This window comes from Chiloscyllium punctatum, chromosome 4 (genome assembly GCF_047496795.1).
Source record: "Chiloscyllium punctatum isolate Juve2018m chromosome 4, sChiPun1.3, whole genome shotgun sequence".
Lineage (NCBI taxonomy): Eukaryota > Metazoa > Chordata > Chondrichthyes > Orectolobiformes > Hemiscylliidae > Chiloscyllium > Chiloscyllium punctatum.
In genome coordinates, this window is record NC_092742.1 from 57,991,557 (window position 1) to 58,004,542 (window position 12,986).

The following is a 12,986-nucleotide window of genomic DNA, read 5'->3' on the forward strand; positions in this document are numbered from 1 at the left end:
GTGGGCCTTGGCACTCTGTATATACAAAACATAATTCCTTTCATGCAGTTTGACTCTTCCATGAGATAAGATAGGTTGTCTCAGGCAGAAATGGTGGTACATGTTGTCATGCTTCTGACAGCACAGGGAAAGAGTTATCAGTCACTATGCTCTGCAGTAAGCGTTTAATAGCTGTGCAATTGTTTTAAGATATTCTTCTAAAAGCATTCAGACTTGTTATTTCTAGAAAATCGCTCTGCTTGTGGCAATCCTCTTTTTCCACACTGCCCTCTTCAGGGCATTTGCAGCCATGTTTTTGCAACAGAATTTTTTTAACCTCTGGAAACTCAACAATTTGTTCAGCTATTTAGCTATGTTAAGTTAGAGGTGGATTATTATGATTTACTTAAACATTTGCTGGAAGACAGATCCATAAGTTCAACTAACAAAAGGATTTTTCAATAACATTTCAATGACTGCAAATAATTTTTATCAGTTTTTATTCATTCAGAAAGCATTCAACCGGTGAAATCTTTCACCAGTAAACCATGTAGAAGTCAATTTGTAATAAGTACTTGCGATATTGGAACAATATAATCCTATCTTCTTTTGCCCTGATTAAATTTTGTATTTTGAAGGTTCCTCTGTGCTAGTGGATGAGTTAATCTCGTCTCAGGCATTTGCTAGCAATACTGTCTAACAAAGACTGCAACTATGGTTCAGATTTCCTCACTCACTATCTTTATTTCTTCTCCCTTCACACATCGCTCTCCAGTGTGGATAGGTAACCTATTAACTGTGCTGCACAGTCACGTGGCTTAGATATTGAACAAAAATTATACCATACAGTATATATATTTCTGATCATTTTTGGAATGTGGTGAGAAACAGAAAATGTCGAGGCAATTGTTTCCATTTCTTTTCCAGGGTCCTGGCCACACAATGTAAACGCAATTACAATAAATTGCTTCAAACTGCATTAGTAACAGGACTAAAATTAAGCATGGACAAAACCAAAATGGTGTATTTTAAAGATTTGCAACTATTTTTACTTCAATTTCTCATAATTACCACCCGTAATTATCATGGCACGGTCGCTCGTGGTTAGCACCGTTGCTTTACAGCGCCAGGGATCTGAGTTCGATTCCCTCCTCGGGCGCCTGTCTGTGTGAAGTTTGCACATCCTCCCTGTGTCTGCATGGGTTTCCTCCAGGTGCTCCGGGTTCCTCCAAAGATGTACAGGTCAGGTGAATTGGCCATGCTAAATTACCGATAGTGTTAGGTGCATTAGTCAGAGGGAAATGGGTCTGGGTGGGTTACTCTTCAGAGAATCAGTGTGGACTTGTTGGGTCGAAGGGCCTGTTTCCACACTGTAGGGAATCTAATCTAATCTAATCTATCCTCTTAACACTGGAATGAAAGTTGAAATAGCCAGTATCTATTTAGTGCCTTTCATGTTCTCAGGTTGTCTCATCATACTGTAGAGTAAATAAGTTTCTTTTGAAGTGTAGTTACTACTGTGTTATAAACAAACATGACAAACAGTTTATGGTTCCACAATCCGCAGTGGTGAGGTGAATATCTATTTATTGAATGATGTCGGTTGAAAGATAAATATTGACTGATATTCCAGGAGAACTCAAAAATAAAACTGCCGATGCTGAATATCTGAGACAAAAACAGAAATTGCTGGCGACACTTAAGTAGGTCTGGCAGCATCTGTGCACAGAAAGCAGAATTAATGTTTTGAGTCCAGTCTTCCTCAGAACTGATAGCAGCTGGGAAAAGATGGTATTTATGCTGATGACAGGGTTTGGGGTGTGAGGAGGTAGAGTGAGCAGATGAGTGAAGATGGAACCCAGAAAGAGAGAAAGACCATTAGACAGACAAGGAGGACTGATAATAAGGCAGGGAAGCAGAAAAGCTGATAATGACTTTTTCCTTCCCTGGCTTACTATCAACCAATCCTTTGACTGCTTAACGACCTTTGTTTCTGTCTGAACTCTGTCTCCATCTATCTGCTCACTCCTTCCCCACTCCCTGTCATCAGCATAAATATCACCTTTCCCCAGCTATTATCAGTCCTGAACTCTGCTTTCTCTCCAGCTGAATTTCTCCAGCAATTTTTGTTTTTGTTTTACACCAGGAGAACTCCTCTGTTCATCTTTGGATAAGGCCATAGCACTTCTCACATGCACTTGAGAGAACAGATGAGGCATCATTTGACAGCTCATCCAAAAGATGGTAAGCACTTGCTATGTTGCATTGCTCTCTTCGACTTGAAGTCTCAACCCTTGTACCCAGATCTTATCATGAAGCTTCAAACCAGAGAAAAGAGTATTAGGTGAACTGACCATATCCTCCTATTTTCTTTCCTGTACTTTCAACTTAACTGAGACTAAGTGGCTGAAAACAATTACCAGTGGCCGTAAACCTTAGATTATGCTGTAATATGTTCAGGTGATTTAATAATTCAACTCATGTTTTTGTTTTTTGCATGGAATTGATTATTTGTTAAATGCCCTAAAATTATTAACCGATACAACTTTGGTTCATACTATTACTAAAGGGCTCAGAAATCAGACATAAAACTGCTGCTTCAGTGTGACCTCTGTTTATTTTACAACTTTGACTCTGCTCTACATCAAGTCACATGTCTCTCACACTGTGCGTCAGGTCACACAGAAAGTACAAATATCTATCTGTGGTGTTAATTCAGACATTTGTCTTGTATATCTCGGTAATTCAAAGAGTCATGTCATTGTAGAGGTTAAGTGAGCAGAATTGTAGAGTTCTCAGATCATTTGGTTAGCACAGACGAATCACATATCAGTGATCACTTCCCGTGGAATATGCAAGTTAAATATTTCTATCGATTTTTATGCCTTCTGCTCCAAGTTCCTATACATTCCATGTTACATTCCATTTAAAACAAAGTTTCACATATTACTAGCTTTGTTTTTAAAAGATTTTCAAAGTGACCAAGCCTCAACAGCAGCAAGTTGTATCTATATAGCATCTTTAAAATAATACAATACTGTATTTCAAGACATATGAAACAAAAATTGGACACTGAGCTACATTCCTGAAGAAGGGCTGATGCCCAAAACGTCGATTCTCCTGTTCCTTGGATGCTGCCTGACCTGCTGCGCTTTTCCAGCAACACATTTTCAGCTCTGATCTCCAGCATCTGCAGTCCTCACTTTCTCCACTGAGCTACATCAGGCAATATTAGGCTAGATGGCCAAAAGCTTGGTCAAAGAGATAGGTTTTAAGGGGTGTCCTGAAGGAGGATGGTTTGAGACAGTGAATTCCAGAACTTAGGGTTAAGAGAAATTACCACTGATAGTGCAGCTATTAAAATTGAAGGTTCTCAAGAGAATTGCAGATAACGAGAAAGGTTTAGGGCTGGAACGATTAAGTGAATGGAGGGATAATGGTGATCATGAAGAGATTTAAATGTAAGAGTGAAAGTTTTAAAATCTGCATAGCTTATTTACTCTATTCAAGTTTTTAACTTCAAATGCACACAATGAAACCCTGGTCTTTCACTCTGACTGCTTACCCTGATTGATATTTGTCCTTCTATTTCGACTCCAACATTCGCTACAAAGAAACAAAGATTAGCATTTATAAAGCACCTTCCTTAACCTCAGGACTTTTCAAAACACTTTATGAACAATTAAGTGTGTTTGAAATATTGCCTCAAATTAATGGCACTCAGCCATGGTGAGATTGGTTGTGGAGATACATTAAATCCAGCAGGATTCCCGTCTCTTGCCTAATTAAGTCCACAGTGTCAATGCTTGCAAATGGCATTGCTACAGTGTCGCCAACTGCAGGTCTAAAGGTGGGCATTTGCTTGGGGGAGTAGTATGAGAGCTGTCTCCTTGTCCTGATACCCCTTCCACAAGCCCTCTCCTGCCATCACTTGCTTGTCAATTCAATCTTTCTTGTATCCTGGTTCTTGGGTGGGTACATTGCTGCCAACAGGCACAACCTCCCTGCCAAGCAATGAAGAGCTGCCAGCATCTGATTGACCAGCAGTTTTCAGTGGCCTTCCCACTCCTGGGCTTCTTATTTCCAGGGAAGGCCTGCCACTGCCCAGTTGTGTGCCTGATTTGGACTTAATGCAACCTGTCTTCCTGAAAAGCTATCGCAGTGCTTTTACTAGCTGTCTAGATATCTAATGAAACCCTCATCAGCTGCTTTACAGTCTGCCCATTGTCACTGTTATAGAAAACTGCTGCCATGTAATAAACAAGGTTGGGGATAATTAAATCCAGTTCATGGTTTGGAATCCTGTCTGTCAACTGTGGCAAGGTGAAACCCGAGCCTGCAGCAGCATTTTGCAGCCCTCAAAAAGGAGCAATTCTTAATTTGTTGTACTGTAAGTGCAGCAAAGTCACAATTGAGCCAGGATTTGTTTCATCTATACATATGGTCAGAAATCTGAGAAATACTATTTATGACCTCAGTAGGTTATGTATTTTAATTAGTTCAGTATGCAAAGTTTCTCTTCAAAAACAGATGTGACTCAATATGACTTAAATGATGTTCAAAGTTTATTGTTGAAACCATGTTGTAATCACGTGATCATTTTCAGCCACATGCTTGGTTTTTCCAATTTTTACAATACAAATTTACATAAAATTGTCCTGATTAGGTTAAAATATTAATTCAGGTTTTTAATTCCTAAAACAACAGCGTTTCAGTGTGTTTTGGTAGCACAGGTAATCTTATTTTCCATAGCACTGCAGCGTCCTTCATAAACTTTAATAAGGCTGTTCTATGGATTACATTTTCCTCTTAAATACGTTTATTAATCTGTAGCTCATGCTTTTGGCTCTAAGCCTTTTTTCCATTGCCAGGCCAATAAAGTAAAATATTGATTCCAAAAAGTACGACACGCATCTAACCAGAAATAACAAAATGCTACACTAGAACCTGAGCTGTGTTTTCCATTTCTGCGCCAGTCAAACCACTTAGACTTCCAGCACAAAATACAACAGATGCCCTTTCAGTTCACTTCATAACTTCAAAAGCAGCATGCTTGGCACAAAAATGTTTGTCTGGAAGTCTGCCTTGGCATGAGGCCACAGTATAAAAATTGCGCAGACCTCAAGAAAATCCACAGCTCTTGCCAGGAAAGTTGATCTGTGGGTTTCATATGAGCCGTTTAGTGTTTTTGAGTAAAATGTTGCCGAGGCAGTTCTCCTTTTTTGCACAATTGTCCGTTGCAAATTAGACTTGGAGCAAACTATAAATTTTAGCAGATTCTCTCAGTTTTGCTCAACAACAGCAACTTTGTTTGCGAACAAAGAATTTGGCAGTGCGTAAATGTGGAATGCATTGAGATCACGTGATGCACACTGTTCCAGCAGAGTGAGAGTAGTCCACATGTTCGCGGGGTGAGATCAGTATTTGAGTCCAACATCATTCAAGCAGTTTGATCTGAGCCCAGCAAGATGTTGTTCAAACGTCATGACTCAGTTACTGCTTTAAAGATTTTTGCTTCAGTTCCCTCTTGATTGTACAATTTTCTCAGTCTTTGCCAACTGCAGTGCTGTGTGTACATTCACTTTCTCCTACTTCCTCCCAACCCAACCCATGAAATGTGCTCGGCCGCTGGATAAATCCATCCTGTAACGAGTTAAAATGTTCTATGGCAAAGCTGTGACATGCACTCCAAATATAGCTTAATTAAATACACAAAAAAAAACTAGTTGAATTTCCCTTCCTGTCACATGATGTTTCTGTCTAAGTACTTTCAGCACAAAGATTCCCAATCTCCCTATGATCTGTGATGCGGATGTTACAACAGAACATTTTTCATTTTAGGAAAAAGTACAGTAGACAGGTGAAATTGTAATACATTTAAAGAAACACAACCATTGTGTGAAGTGTATAATCAGTTATTCTTTCTGATCCTTAGCTTTCTAATTTTTTTGTTTATGCAATTGGACTAAAAAATACCTATCAGTATATATTTGAGCATGGACTGCTTTGCCTAAGCTCTCTAGTTATGATTTTCGTAGAACTAATTCCAATCCGTATATATTCTGCCACAGAATATGCTAAATTATCAGACTCTTAAACAGCCTGGCTCTGGAAAATCCTGAGAGAGAAGGCAAATGTTCCCCTAGCAACCAAACTGTTAACAAAGAATAGCAGATCTGGACCAACCAATCAGAATACTCCTTCAGTCACAGCGCAGTCCAGCATATTTTTTCTCTCTGCATTGAGTAGATGTATGTCATATACTCATCACACATTATTGGCTATCACTTTGTCATAGTAAGTCTTCATAAGGGCTGATTACTCCTTCCAATCCTGTCAAGGTCAAATATATCTGTGACAGAAAGATTGAGATGAAATATATTTTTCCCCCTTATTGGTTCCCCCACACTTGCCGCAGAACCAATCTGATGGGTTTATCCTTCAGGAATTAGCTGGATCAGTTAGCAGTCATGGAACTTCACCAGTTTTAGTGATGGGCATTGCATTTCTCCACCCAGAATAGCATATTGCCATCCTGAACATTTCTTTTGGTGGTAATTAACATTGGGGAGGACTGATTTATTCGTTGAGCAAGTGTGGTAGGTAAGTAGAAGGGGACTTCCTCGTCTGTGTTTGCTCTGATGCCATGAGTCTTCATGGAGTCAGGTCTATTTTGAAGACTCCAAAGACCTTCTGCCTCCTGTTATTCCCTTGTGCATATTAGAAGAGATAACATTCCTACACCATACAAGCTGAAGCTGATGGGTAGCTCACTTGGCTTTACAAAACTGCTGAATCGAAATTCCTGTGTTTGTGGCTTGGCTGGGTATCAAAAGTTCTAACCTTTACAAACACCTTTCATACATCCCATAAGAATATACATTTGAATCCCAATTCTAATTTTCCGTTCAGACATTAAAGATCCAGACAGAATAAGAGTTATTCTTTCCTGGGACAAATTACGTTGACTATGCTGTAATATAACATAATTGTGTTTCCCTGAGATTCCTCTATTTACCCTTTGTTTTGGTCCAATTAGGATCCAGCGACTGACTTTGAACTTCAAGGATCACCTGAACCCAGTATAGAACTAGAAGGTTTTGCTGAGCCCATCTCTGTTGCTTACAATGGTCCATCTTTGCCTCCCTCTGTTCCTATTCATCAAGAAGCTGTTGATATTGTAGACAGAATGATAAAACATCAGGAATCAATTGAAAACCAGTTGGTTGAGTGGTAGGTGACTTTTCTGAGGTATCTAAATTCTCAGAATTGCAGACTTGTTTTATTTTCAAAGCTTATCTGTATATATGTGTTTTTTTTTCTGTCATTAAAAATTAAAATTCTTATATTAATAGGGTTGAACAAGAGGTCATGTCTCACATCATTAGTCAGATGTATCCCTTACAGTATCAGCCTGTGCCACACAGCAGCCAACCTGAAGATGAGGATAATGCAGTACTGGGCTCAGATAATGGTAAGTCTCCAGTCTACTCTATATCTCTCACTATGTTTTTTTGATTGAGAATGCAACCCTATTCCTCCCCCATGAATATGGTAAATACTATGTCCAGAGCTGGGATGTCTAGATTCATACTCCATTGCTATTTTCCAATGGAAAGGTCCTCCGTCCTATAGTAAAATGTCATATAGTAAAATGTTGAATTCAAAGTACCACTTCAGTTCAGGTTTAAGTTTATCTTAATAATAATATTCCTATATATTTCAATTGAACAGGACATGACTATATCAGTCGGGATTTTATAAGTTAACCTTAAATTAGTCTTTTCTGAAGGAAAGACCATCTTGCTGTGATTGTCAATTTTATTTGGTTAGCACTGCTGCCTCACATCACCATAGACCCGGGTTCAGTTCCACCCTTGGACATCTGTCTGCGTGGAGTTTGCATGTTTCTCCCCATGTTTGCGTGGGTTTCCTCCAGGTGCTCCATTTTCCTCCCACAGTCCAAAAATATGCAGGTAAGGTGAATTGTCCCTAGTGTCCAGGACGTGCAGGCTAGGTGGATTAGCCACAGGAAGTACACGTTACACGGATTTTGGGGGGGGGTAGAGGCGGGGTATGATGTGATGCTCTTCGGAGGGTTGGTATGGACTCAATGGGCCAAATGATCTACTTCCACCCTGTAGGGGTTCTATGATTCCAAAGATTCTTTATGACAGGATGACAAACTTCAACAACACACCTTTGCAAACCATCGATTGTGAAGTGTAGGAGAGTAGACTCTTAAACTGCAGATTGTTTTGAATTTTTCCCCTTAGAGAATTCTCTGTTTTCCAAACCATTACTGATTCTGATAGCATGACTGACATTGGTAGTTGAATGCATGGGGATCAGGGATTTAAATGCTCATCCTTCTGATTGTGCTGCAACCTGATTGTGTGCTGGTATACATTCTGTCCCCCTTTGTGGCTTTTAACTTTCAACATTATCAATTAAAAAACATGTCTTTAAACTAATACATACCTTTGGTTTAGTATTTCTGAAAAAGATGCCAATGCATCCTATGATTTTTAGGTAAACGGCAACAAAAGCTTGAATTTTCAGAAGGACGGAGGACCTTTCCATTGGAAAATAGCAATGGAGTATGAATCTAGACATCCCAGCCCTGGACATAGTATTTACCATATTCATGGGGGAGGAATAGGGTTGCATTCTAATTTGCACATCCATGGTTCATGTAGACATTGTACAAGTGAAAATGCAGATGCTTCAGGCTGATCTCCTCTTCACTAATGGGATGTTCAAAACAAGTAAGGATGGCAAATTTCCTTCCCTAAAGGACATGAGGTAACCAGCAGGGTTTTTCAACAATCGATGGTCAACATTACACTCACTTTTATTCCAGATTTTGACTGAATTTAAATTTCAGTTATGTACTGTAAACTTGATATAAGAAGGTCTAAAGTTGTCAGATCTTGTTAGAATGGCAGGGTGCCCTTTTGGAGAGCCAGAGTATCCTTTTGGATATTGTTGTAGAAGTCCTTCTGGTTAACTCATGTCCTTCAGGGAAGGAAATCTGCCGTCCTTACATGTTCGGTCTATATGTGACTCAAGATCCACAGTAATGTGACTGACTCTTAATTACCCTCTGAAATGGCCTAGTAAACCACTTAAAAAGCCTCAAATACAAATGAAACTTAATGATCACCTGGTTCCAACCTAGGTACCAGAAACAAAAACAGCAAACTCAGTCCTATCAACCCTGAAAAGTCCTCCTTACTAAATTGAGAGACTGATGTCAAAATTGGAAAGCTGTTCCGCATAGTAATTAAGCAACAACCTGACATGATGACACTCATGCATCACCATGCCTTGGTATATCATGATCCACTGGCAGGACAGACCCAGCAGAGGTGGCATCACATTTGGGTGGAGGGCCTGGGTTTGCTTGAAGGGCCTTGGGGCCAGTAGGAGGCATGAGATGTCATGAATGAGGAATGGCGAGGGTGTGGAGGAGGAGTGGGTGGCAAGGGCTATATTTTACTCTTGCTTTTTTCTCATTACTTCAACAAACTGCTGTTGTAATGAGGCAGGCCTTCAGCTCGCTCTGCCTCTGCATCCGATAACAGTTTAAAATGTTTACTGTGAATGAGTCAAACCCTTTCACAAAATAAAATAATTTGTTTCAGTGAAATTAGCTTTGGCTTAGAAAGGATGGACGCTGGGAAGATGTTTCTGTTAGTTGGGGAGACTAGGACCCGTGGGCATAGCCTTAAAATTAGAGGGGGTCAATTTAGAATGGAAATGAGGAGACATTTCTTCAGCCAGAGAGTGGTGGGCCTATGAAATCATTGCCGCGGAGCACAGTGGAGGCCAGGATATTGGGTGTCTTCAAGGCAGAGATTGATAAATTCTTGATCTCGCAAGGAATTAAGGGTTACTGGGAGAGTGCGGGTAAGTGGTGTTGAAACACCCATCAGCCATGATTGGAGGTGGAGTGGACTTGATGGGCCGAATGGCCTTGCTTCCACTCCTATGTCTTATGGTCTTACAGCCTTCACTTGGAGAGAAAGAGAAAAGTGTTGACCTGTAAAACTAGCACTGGCAGTCATTAAAAATGCACTTATCTTCTGCACAGTGTTTTTTACTGAAGTAAGAGATCAGATTTACACAGTATCATACATGAATAGTTATTCTGTGAGGGCTAAATATTATTACTTGTTTCTAAAATAGTTGAATCGGTCACGGGAGGAAACCTCCAGCTGTTTGTGGATGCAGGCGTTCCAGTGGATACTCAAATCGTTCGACAGCTTGTAGATGAAGCTCTTGCCGAGATTATTGCCATCATGCTAGGCCAGCACCGGAGTGGAAGCAGAAGTCATATCCAAGAACTTGCTCAGAGAGAAACACCTTCACCAGTAAGAAAGTATCCACTTTTACAGAACATTTTGAATGTTGAGCACAGTTATCTTAACACTGTGTCGAAACTTTAATCTCAAATCTAAAGTCATAGAGTCAGACAGCATGGAACCCTTCGATCCAGCTCGTCCATGCTGATTAAGTTTCCAAACTAAACTAGTACCATTTGCCTGTATTTGTCCTATGTCTCTCTCAACCTGTATCTGTCCAAATATATTTTAGATGTTGTAGCTGTACCTGCATCTACCACGTCCTCTAGCAGTTCATTCCACATATGTTCCACCATCTGTGTGAAAACGTTGCCCCTCAGGTCCCTTTCAAATCTTTACCCCTCTCCCCCACCTTAAACCTGTGTCCTCTAGATTTGAATTGACCTTTGCTGTTCACCTTATCTAAGCCCCTCATAATTTTATAAACCCTTTAACTTCCTCTGCTCCATGGAAAAAATCCTTTGCGTATTCGGTTTTCCTTATAACTGCAACCCTCCAGTCCCATAACATGCTTGTAAATCTTTTCTGTGCCGTTTCCAATTTAACAATATCCTTCCTGTAGCAGGGTGACCAGAACTATACACAGTACTCCTCTAATGGTATGTTATGGGACTAGTACAATCAGATCCGCTTATCATTTGATTTCTCAGCATAACTGCAGAAGACCTGACTTATGTTAGTTCAAAATTGAAGCATTTGTTGTCCGAACTAAGTTGCAGCATCAGGAGTGCAACATTTGTTGTAAGCTATGGATTAGATTATGCTGGTGTTTCAAATGAGCATCTCCTCCCCAAACTATCTAGATTGATTCACAAACCGGATACGATTTTGCTGAGTGCTAAATTTAGTATAGTGCTGGGCTTGTTATTTGTATTATGTAGCAGAGGAAATACACATTTGTAGTTACTGGTGCTTGTTTCTCTCCGAAAAAATCTGAAATTATTTGTTCATTTGCCTAGTATCCTAAACAGCACAATTAAGTGTTCTTATCAAAAGAATTCCACTGAGTAAATCCCCTCAAAATTATGTTTGTGAATTTTACTATAATTGTCTTAGGAAACTCCTGAATTTTGACGTACCTCTATTTCTGATATTCAATCAGAATAACTATTTCTATACCTAGCATTTTTATGTCATTCCAGTCTCCCCAGTGCTTTTCTAAGAGCATTATTGCACTCAGGAATTACATGGTTTTACAGGACATTGAGTGCTGATCCAGGAGTCAAAATGAAATTGAAATCAAAACAAAAAACTGCTGTTATTTGGGCAATCCTTTCTCAGATTTAGAACCTGCCATGTTAATTATGATTAGTGGTAAATTGTGTTGAACTTAATTGGAGCCTTCAATCAAGAATATTCCTTGAACACCCAGTAGAGAATGTGTATTGCATTATGCAGGAGGTAGAAGAACTGTATTTATAAAGCAGCATCATTTTTTATCTTCCCATAGTTCCGTTTGTGTGATTCAGTTAGGTCACACTGGTAATTTGTGGCTTTGATTAGCCAATTAGTCCTACACTAATAGGATGTTAAAAGTAAACTATAGACTGCATAATAAATTGGCAACAAAAATAGGGGTTCTACAATCGAATAACTTTTTCTGTTGGCTCAGTTTATGACAGTCTTAGTCTGCTTACTACTGATTTTGCACTCTGTGCCTCAGGGAAACTTATTGGCCTTCATTTGACAATTACCCTAGCAACTTCTGTGTGATTGAGAATGGGTTGTGAGGAGAACTACAATCTTGCCATTCATTCCATGCTGCAATATATTAGATAGGTTGGAGATCAGCAAAGAGAGAAACTTTAACTCAAAACTATTTGAAATGAATCATGTTGTTTTCAACCATAAAGCATCAAAAATGTCATAAAGTAGTTAGAATATATTATTTAAAATAGCTAGACTCAATATACAAATCAGTGGAATAAATGTAACGTTTTTTAAAAATCTATCACTGGATGCTCCATGTTTTTAGTCCAGAGAAGTTGATGGATGCTTTTCTTAATATAATAAAGTTAAACAGATGCAGGTATAATCTTGTTTTTCAAAATTAAAATTTAGAAGGCAATCTGATCACCATTTTGGGGAAATTTCTTTCCTAAAAATAACATTGATATTAATAGATGGAAGATTTATCTGACTATAATCTGAAAGCTCATAAATATTTTGTCATTTTTCTGGTACTTGTTCATACTGAACCTCTTACGTTGCAGGCACTCATGCAGTAGGACTTGGATTAATTAGGAGTAAGTGAGGACTGCAGATGCTGGAAATCAGAGGTGAAGAGCATGGTGCTGGAAAAGCACAGCCAGTCAGGCAGCACCTGAGCAGCAGGTGAGTTGACGTTTCGAGCATAAGCCCTTCATCAGGCATGAGGCTCATTCATCAGCCTCATTCCTGATGAAGGGCTTATGCCCAAAATGTGACTCTGCTGCCTGACCAGTTATGCTTTTCCAGCACCGTACTCATTGACAAGGATTAATTAGTATGTTTTGCGCTAAACAGCTATTTGTTGAAGCATAAAGGATTAGGATACTTCTTTAGTGGCTTGAATATTTATCATTCATGGTCAGAGATTTGTCATGACACATATAACACTGTGTACATTTCTGATTGTTATTATTGAAGAAGAAAAGATTT

At 39.3% G+C, this 12,986-nt stretch overlaps 1 protein-coding gene across 6 annotated transcripts in view; it reads left to right on the plus strand.

Annotated features, from left to right (window-relative positions):
• kiaa0586 (KIAA0586 ortholog) overlaps positions 1-12,986 on the plus strand; it is a 521,487-nt gene that overhangs the window by 388,719 nt on the left and 119,782 nt on the right. For all 6 annotated transcript variants that reach the window (XM_072568823.1, XM_072568824.1, XM_072568825.1 and 3 more), the window contains exons 21-23: positions 7,019-7,212; positions 7,335-7,453; positions 10,171-10,355. In XM_072568823.1, coding sequence (XP_072424924.1) covers positions 7,019-7,212; positions 7,335-7,453; positions 10,171-10,355 — 498 coding nt within the window. The remainder of the gene's footprint in view (positions 1-7,018; positions 7,213-7,334; positions 7,454-10,170; positions 10,356-12,986) is intronic.